At 37.8% G+C, this 9141-nt stretch overlaps 1 protein-coding gene across 1 annotated transcript; it reads left to right on the forward strand.

The window, feature by feature from the left end:
- The first annotated feature begins 630 nt into the window (after positions 1–630).
- Positions 631–4942, forward strand: tfpi2 (tissue factor pathway inhibitor 2). The gene is made up of 5 exons (XM_015357759.2): positions 631–781; positions 1155–1325; positions 2353–2532; positions 3461–3634; positions 4082–4942. The coding sequence occupies exons 1-5, from the start codon at positions 709–711 to the stop codon at positions 4147–4149; spliced, it is 666 nt and encodes a 221-aa protein (XP_015213245.1). The 5' UTR covers positions 631–708; the 3' UTR covers positions 4150–4942.
- Positions 4943–9141: the final 4199 nt, after the last annotated feature.

The following is a 9141-nucleotide window of genomic DNA, read 5'->3' on the forward strand; positions in this document are numbered from 1 at the left end:
TGATATGGGCTTAACAAAAAAGACATGAAAAATATAAAACAGGAAGCAGAGAGTGAGACGATATCTACAGTAAAACAACAGTGGGGTGTTGTTTATTCGTAGCAGTAAGAGTGGACATGTGGCCTTCTCCGTTGTTCGTCAAACTGTTTTCAAGTGCTGAAACAGAACCGAAGAAACATCATAATCGAATTTTAAATGCCAATGTAGCGTAAAAAGAAAACACCCAACACTGACGATTTGCCCTGCTAACATATCTCGCCAAAATCAGTTAGATTCTGAATGCATACGCATGTGTTATTCCTGATTTTGGTGAAGAATGGAGATGAGTACAGTATATGTGTAATAACTACTCAACCATCCTATTCAGCCTATGGAGAGAAGGCATGACATTATGTGCAATTCGAGGCAAAGACTTTGGGTTTTAAATAATTTACGTTGTACTGCAGTATTCTGAGCAAAACGCGTGTGATGCCCAAGTGATTCAATCAGCAGTATCGCGAACTGATGTAAAATATGACTTCACATGTAACAAAGGAATTAAGTAACTTTCACTACAGTGACTGGAAATGACTCGTGAAGCACGCCCTTTTCAAACTCCCAGCCGGAAAGTTTCCACGGTATAAAAGAGGCTCTGGAAAACGGAAAGCTGTTTTCAAAGGGATCTCGAAAAGGGTTCGCTAGGGCCGCAATACAGCCAACACTGCAGCAATGGAATCATTAACAGGAAACATCATTTTGATTTTCTCCCTGCTTGTACAAGCGTTTGGATTGCCACCAAAAGGTAAAATGCCAACTTCTACTGAACTGTTTCCCGTTGCTCTGCAACACGTTTTCTGCCTTGTACACAAGATGAGAGATGACTGTTGAGGGAAGCAAAACGGTTTAAACTTTTTTTTTTATTCCAGTCATTCTGATTTGGCCCTTAACGGGTTTTGATTGTTTCGGATTAGAAAGTTAACGTTTTGCACAGAAGAAACAAAATTAGAGACGATGCGACTTTTCAGGATGCCCAAATTACTGCAGTGTGTGAGCGCTATATGTGCGTCTGTTCTCAGTTAGAAAACATGGGCCGGTCGCTGTTTTGTTTTCGACTGGAGAAAATTTCTTTGGAACCCTAAATTAAAAATGATGTATAAACTCTCTTTCTGTTCCAGAGGTCTGTCTGCTCCCAGTGGCTGAAGGTCCCTGCAGAGCCACGATTCCGCGTTATTACTACAACAGGTACACGCAGAAATGCGAGGACTTCAGCTACGGCGGCTGTCAGGGAAACGACAATAATTTTGAAACTTTAGAAGAATGCGAGAAAACATGCTGGAAGATACCAAGTGAGTACTGTATATCCCCTCCCATGTGAAATGTATAAAAACTGTCAAGCACGTGTGCGTAACCTTGGAAAGGAGCGGCAGAAAGGTGAAAGTAGACTTTAACGAAAGTTTCAGCTTAAGCTAACGTCTGATGGTTATGTCTAAAACACACGTCAGTTAGCTCTGTGGAAGTTTGTTTTATTAAAAAGAGAATACTGAAATAAAACAGAGCAGTCAATCTTATTTTATACATAATGTACAGTATAATTAAAGTCATTTTATTTTCGCAGTCCTATCCAGTATTTGTTCCAACTTCATACAGATGCATGAGTTGAATGTTTAATGTTTCACAGTCAATTAGTATTTACTTCACAGCAGTGTTTTTTTTATTAGAGGTTTTGAAAGTGTAGGTTTGTTTAGAATGTATTGTTATATGTACCAGTGTACAATGAAATGCTTCCTTGTCTATTTCCTCACATACAATACCAGATGATATCACAAATTGTTGGAGACGACCACATTTTGGAGGATCATGCACGTTAACATGTTTTACCGTGGATGTGTGACTTTTATGTAAAACATGTTAGAAAATGATAATTTGTAGAATACTATGTTATGGTTCCGAATGCAAACCGCGTAACGTTCCAATAAATATGATCATTTTGTCTTAATTTGGCATCAGCGTGCTCATGATGTTCTTTCCTATGCTCCTTTAGTGGGAAAATAATTTCCAGAATGCTTTACCAAAAGAGGTTGTCTTAAGTCTGTCACATGTTTGGTCCGTTTTTTTCAAATACAGTGTGCAACACATTTTGTTTAAACTTCCTGCCTTAAATGCGCGAATGCCACTTTTTAAATGTATATCGTGTTGACATGTGTATTTGTTATCACTCACTTCACCCACCATTGAAGTTCTACCTTTGCAAAGCACATGACGTGGTTATCTAGAGGTAGAAAACAATTTTCGTCTGTGTGTGGTGGTGGTGGGGGCTACAAAGTTAATGCGTTTGGTTGCCAACTCGCCTAACTCCATTTCTTGTACGTTTAGAGATTCCCAAAATCTGCAGATTGGATAAAGAGGAGGGGCCATGCCGTGGTCTTTTCAAGAAATACTACTTCAATTTCACCGCGATGCAGTGCGAAGAGTTCGATTATGGGGGCTGCCGCGGCAATGCCAATCAGTTTGATGATAAGCGATCCTGCATGGAATCCTGCGACCCTCACAGATGTATGTTGTTACATGTTCATACCTGATGCGACGCCTCTCTTGTGCTCTACAGTTCGAGGGGTTAATTCCTGACAAGTATTGCTATATTGTTTCGCAATACATTTGCCCATTGAAATTCTTTATAATTTGGCTTGTAAGAATAAAAACATGGCCATGTACTGTAGGAGAATTCAAGTTCACGCTCTGCAATGCGTTTACCGTATTAGGAGGCAAAACGAAACCCACAGTCTTACAGTAAGTGCTAGGCGAGTTTTTAGCCTTTTACGGTATTTTCTCTAATCTTGACCTCGTTTCTATTTTAAAAGGAAGGGGGAAATCAGTTCGATGCTTTAACAACTTGAACTACAATCAGAGCATGAACATTTTTTAAATTTTTAACGTAATCCTCAATAGTTCGACTACAGGTTTCCATTGTGAGAATAATATGCCTACCAGCTAGGCAAGGTCCCTGAGACTGAAGGCTATTAATTTTCACATGTCATGTGGCTTAGACCTGCTGATGTTATTGGTGTCCCTCATTTAGAGGTAATGAGCTGAAAATATGTGTAATGGAACATAAGGGAAACATATCACAGGTCTTAGCCATTCTGAGCTGCACACAGACCTGCGTCATGCAGTGCAGATATTATGCGTCAACAGTCCCAGACACCCCAGATTTATAGCAACAGCCTGACTTTCCTTTGAGGTCTCCCATCCCAGTGCTGACCAGGCCCAGCCTTGCTTTGCTCCTGAGTTCTATTAAGATCGGTCTACAGGGTGGTACTGTAACTTTGCCGTTCGTTTCCAATAGTTGCAGACTTAAGTTTAAACTCGTGGAGTTTTCAGTAGCATTTCCATTTCTGAAAAACCCCTCAACCGTGCATGTGTGTGATGTTTGTGCAGTGACACAGCAGGCTACAATAACTCTGCTTGGTCTTTTGTTCTCCAGCCATTCCAGCTTTCTGCCTCAGCCCAGAGCATAAAGGATTTTGTTCTGCCTCCATACCACGGTATTACTACAGTCCAATCCGGAAGTCCTGTGTGGAGTTTATCTATACTGGCTGTGGAGGGAACAGCAACAATTTTGTTTCCAAGCAAGTGTGCAATGCAGTTTGCACAAAAGGTGTGTGCATAGACGTGAATTTAATAAAAGTTCTAGATTTATGTGCTTTTGTCGTTTAACACACAACCTGGGAAATGGTATTTAGATTTTTTTAGTGCAGAATTTTGCAAGATGATTGTGTAATTTATAAATCGGCCACCAAAAAAAAATGATTGCAAAAAAATTTGGAATTTGGACATTTTATTCCAAATAACTTATTTTCCATATGAGTGGGATTTAGTGTCTGGACTGAAAAAGGTTAACATGAGATTGTGTTTGACTTAGTTATCATACCTATACAAGGACTGCAAGCAGGAAGTCATAACTGTTACTAAAAAGGGGTGAACACATCTCCCAACAAGTTCACTGAACCATAATACTGGAAAACCAATTCGGTATGTAAAAATAGTTTGCTTGACTTCTTTCTTAAAATTGTTTTTTATGTATGCCATTCAATTTTTCTTTCAGGAAGAAAAATGAGACCAAGGCCAGCAAATGTGTTAATCAGGAGAAAAGTGAAAAGAATAAATGAATAAGGTAGTTTGTGAAATGATTTGTTTACACACCAGCTCACAAGTGCCTTCGGATGAGAAATGTTTTTCTACTGTTGTCAGTATTAAGTTTCTACTGTATTTTAAGATGTTATGTATGGTGAGTCTATATACTGTATATATACAATGGATATGAATATTAATTACCTCATGCTGTATCACAAAACCGTCTTGCTGCTTATATTTGAACCTTTATAAAGTCAAGATGTAATTATTATTCATACCCATCATTCACAGTGGCTGCATGATCTTAAAATATCACCTTAACCTTGGAGGGTTCTCCATGTGAGACATTATTTTAAAATATTTACACTATGAAAGTATGTTACATTTGCACTATATTAAGACTGCAGTATTTTGAATTTTGTACAAAGTGCATTTTGTGTATTTTTTATTTGAAATATCTGACAGATACTCCTCTCTCCAAAGACAGAATTATTATAATCTAAATGACAAAAACAATGCCTAAAATAATCTGGATGCTGAGGTTATCAAAATGTTTTTGAAAAGACAATTAAACTTTATTTTTACAGTTGTAGATAAAAAAAACTAAGAAGTTTTCTGATAATTAAAGTTACGTATGAATAGTGTTTTTGTATAGTTTTAGTGGTTTGAACCTCTACGATATGGAGAGTGGAGCACCTTAAATTTGAATTTTTTATCTGTTATTCTTTTTTAAATGTTTTAATACTCAGATCTCTTATTTATGGTTTTTGTTGTTTATGGCTTCCAAAACGTCTGCAGTTTATTTCTGTGGAATAAAATTTTTTACCTTGAATTTTCAGTGTTTTTTTGCCCTTCTACAGTACTGTAAGTTAACAGGCTACAGTATACAGTATACAGTATGATGAGCGAGAGAGTCCTGATCTGGACAAGTTCTTGTCAGTATTTCAGATGTAGGCATTTTTTTTTTATTTTCTGCACATTTTGTGTGATTGACAGGAACAAATCATTTTATTCCTACGTGTTGCTGTTATCTTGGTCAAAATGTATTATTTTTTTGCTGTTTGATATATTAAAGTTGTTGTGGTTTTTGGGAACACCCATATACTGTATAAACATACAGTAAGGGTTACAAATAAGTGGAGGGTATTTGGTTCAACTAGCTCATTTGTTTGCTAGTAGCTCATTTATCCTAGACTAGTTTGAATTTTTGAACATATTCTTCTATGTTATTAACGAGAAGGATTCAATTCTTTTGAAATGCCAAAATGGGATATTCTTTTAAGGCTTACAATGAACCATTCAATTTGTTATTCTGCATTGGGCCGATTCCAGAGCAGCAGTATCTTTTTTTGAGAGAGAGAGAGAGGAGTTTATTTGCCATATGTACATTTACATTGGGATATGTATTCATGCTAATCTCTCGGGACATGCACAGCACAATACACAGCATTTTTTGTAATGTGGTAAAAGAATAGTACATTGTATTCTAAATGGGTTCTTCCTAATGTGTTGTACAATTTCAATTTAACATCCCTTGATTTAGATTGTACAATTTTAGCAATATATTAAGTCATGCTTTTCACCTTGCTTATTGCTTCGCCTCACTGTTTACAGGACGAAACATTTTGTTAACCTGGATATTTGTATTTTATGTAGGTTGTTTGTTCAAGCTCTGTGTTGTTGACCTCATATTGGTTGTTTGTATTGCTTGTTTTTGACACTCTTCTTGACTACATTACATCAGCTATGTGTCCAGTCTTGAATTTAGTTTTTTTCATTGTTTCTACACTTATACAGTCTGATCTGGTCATATTTTGGTATCACCTGAAAACCTTACTAATTTACTCAATACAGTAAAATGATATAAATTAAAAAAAACTGTGGTCCTAACACAGATTCCTGGGGTACTCCACTAACTCCATCATCCCATTTTGAGTATTCTCTACTTTGCCTTAGTCACTGTTTTCTGTTCATGAACCAGTTCTCAGTATGAGTACATGTATTACCTTTTTTGGTATGGCCTTCATCTTAATAAATCATATTTTAGGAGGAATATTATCAAAAGCCTTATGAAAAATAAATACTGTATGCCATGTTCTGTTTATATCTGTTATTGTTGTCGCCTTTAACGAGATACAGTATGCAAGATCTTTTTTTTAATTTCATGTTGACTGTCTCTTAGAATCGTACTACAATACAAAGTTTAACTATGATTGTCTCCATAGCAGTACATGCAAGTAATCTTTTAATTAAAGAATGAGTGCAAATTCGCTGTGCTAGTAACAGTATGTAAATGCCCTGTGTATAACGTTAGTACAAGTTTTCATTTATATAGAACTTCATATTCATTATTCCCATAAACTATTCTTTATATTAACACCCAGATCCACATGATTGTTCATGTTTTCAAAAGGTAAAACAGTGGTCATTTTTATACAGTTCTTGTGGACTGGGGACTGCTTTTGCGAGTCAAAGCATTAGCACTTTAGTCTTCTGACTGCAGCTCCCTAGTTTTTGGATCTGAAATAATGATCTTTTGAGGGTTAAGGTTAGAAATGTGGGAGCTCACATGAGGCACTAATAAAAGTCAGGCAGCACTTTGAAGTCCTGTATTTAAACTCCCTTTTATACTCTAGCTTTTGATTCTGTACAATTGACTGTTTTAGTGTCTCTGTACAGTATTTTAATGTACAGTGCCCAGACATGATGTATTGAAATAAAGGTCTTTATATAAACTTTGTTTTAAAAAAAACAAATGGTCAGTCTTTCTCTGCGAACGTGTTCATTGATAATTTCATTAATTTGGGAGACATAGCCAAGTGTCTGACACTTGTTTCAGTTAAAAGGATCTTTCCACTTCATTTTGGTGACAGTCTGTCAGAAATACAATATCTTCTTCAATATGCTGTTTTTAGAAAGCATATTATTATATCTCAACTTTGCTGAGAGGAAGCTCTGCTGTAAACAGGAGCACTTCAGAAGTTTGCACTTCAAGGGTCACGCCCTTGGCAGTAATATAAAATGTTATGAAAGTAGTACTGAAATACTGTATCGCTATACTTTATTGATCCCTGGGATAATTTAACATGAAGCCATTTCACTGTCTATTAAATACTGGACATTTAAAACTATGAAGAAAAAAAATAATGTATCTGCTTAAAACCTTCATAGTGAAATTCCTTCTTATTTGCTTGTCTGGAAAAAATACATGGGCAGCATGGTGTCGCAGTGGACAGCATCGCTTCCTCGTAGTGCTGGACACTGGGATCAGTCTCAGACCTGGAACTGTATGTATGCTGTGTGTTCTCCTGGTGTGCGTGTGGGTGTCCTCTGGGGGCTCTCGTGTCCTGCCACAGTCCAAGAAGCATGCTGGCAAGTGAACTGGCCTCCGAGAGAATTGGCCCTGGTGTGCGTGTCAGTGTGTCTGCCCTGCGATGGACTGCTAACCCATCCAGGGTGTGCCCAGCTTTGCACCGGGTGCTTGCTGGGATAGGCTCTGGCTCCGACGTGACCCTGAATTGGAAGAAGCAGTTAGGGAATACGGATGGATGGTATGAAATGTTTTTGTAAGGATGATTATAACCAAGCTCAGTCCTGCTACTTTTAAAAGAGAATCCTCAATGACCTCACTTCTCAAAAAGCTATAGGTACCCTCGTGAGCTCTCTTCCTTGCTGTCATTATTTTCTCATCCCTCCTCCACTCCTTTTCCAGCTTTGCAGCTGCTCCTTGGCTAAAGAAGTTCGAGTGGGGAGTTGTGTCAGCGTCAGTGCACGCTGGCTCCACAGGAGAAAGCAAAGGTCAATTCCACACTGTAAAGCAGAAAGACACCCTTAATATGTAAATAGTTAGTCTATGGGGTAAAAGTATAAAACTGCTTGCTCACAGCAATGTATTAGTTTCAGAGCATTAAATATGAAGTTGATGACATTATACCCTCTATGCTTCACAAAGACAACACAAAGGTCTGGTGGAGCGTGAAGTCCTTGCATTAAGCAGCAGTCTTATGATACTATTTCATTATTTAATGTCCCAGATGTAATGGAGAGTAATTCCCTCTTGCTGATGGCAGTGGCTGAGTAGTTGGAGCATCGTTTCCTAGAGCAGCATGCAAGGCTCAGTATGAATGTGTGCCCATTGGGAATGCATTGTATGCGTGTACTGAACTCTTTTCCTTTTTAAAGATCGCTGTACTTATGAGATTTGGCCTAGATATCTCCAAAAAACTGCTGTTCTCTTCCGCTTTGTTTTTACCAGCAAATATAAAAATAGTTATTCTTCATGGTATTACTCTTCTCAGAAAACCACACTCCTCTGGTAAATAAAGCTGAATATGTCTTTATTATAATAAAGAAAGGAAGAAAGACAGAGTTAGCAGCTTGCCTCTTTCATTTATGTTCCTACGGACAGCAACAGGCTTTTATTCTTGAAGATGAGTTTTCATACAAAAACATACATTTATGATTGGTCAGAATCAGTTAGTTACCATTGAAGGTACAGTCTAAGCAAGGTCCAAAATCATGCAGTTAGGTCAGCCTTGGGCAAATATCCATTAGTTAAGACCCCGGTTCCCTTTCATGTGGCTAAATCATGCATAACATACATGAGTTACACCTCCACTCAAGAGACCTTGGAGTAATCTAGGCCAGCTGGGAATGCACAAAACAGTAAGACAGTTCTTGAGGGACGTTCACTCCTAACGGACATGTGTTCTTTCAATGGTTTGGGACTACGTCACTTTTAGTGGTGCCTTATTAAGGTGCATCTTTTATTTCTCATTGTCACGCAGTGTTGTCCCATCTTCACAGAAACCCAAGGACCAAGCTTTTTCCCACAAGCATGTGATTCATTCTGGTTTAGTCCTCACAAGCAGAGATCCCTAGTGGCTTGTAGGAAGCTGATGCCAAGTCAATTCTCTGGTTTGCTAAGATTAAATCTGAACAAGCACTAACTGTAGGTTTTAAAGTGGGTTGAACATGGCAATTTTGTTCTTCTGTTTTACTTATTAAAAAATGACCATGCTCATGTATAAC

Source organism: Lepisosteus oculatus, chromosome 10 (genome assembly GCF_040954835.1).
Source record: "Lepisosteus oculatus isolate fLepOcu1 chromosome 10, fLepOcu1.hap2, whole genome shotgun sequence".
NCBI classification, from domain to species: Eukaryota; Metazoa; Chordata; class Actinopteri; order Semionotiformes; family Lepisosteidae; genus Lepisosteus; species Lepisosteus oculatus.

Bases quoted from the DNA above. Each gene is read 5' to 3' on its own strand.
- tfpi2 (XM_015357759.2), top strand. From the start codon at position 709: ATGGAATCATTAACAGGAAACATCATTTTGATTTTCTCCCTGCTTGTA. The intron at 782-1,154 runs GTAAAATGCCAA...TTTCTGTTCCAG, and splicing joins GTTTGGATTGCCACCAAAAG to AGGTCTGTCTGCTCCCAGTG. The intron at 1,326-2,352 runs GTGAGTACTGTA...TTGTACGTTTAG, and splicing joins AACATGCTGGAAGATACCAA to AGATTCCCAAAATCTGCAGA.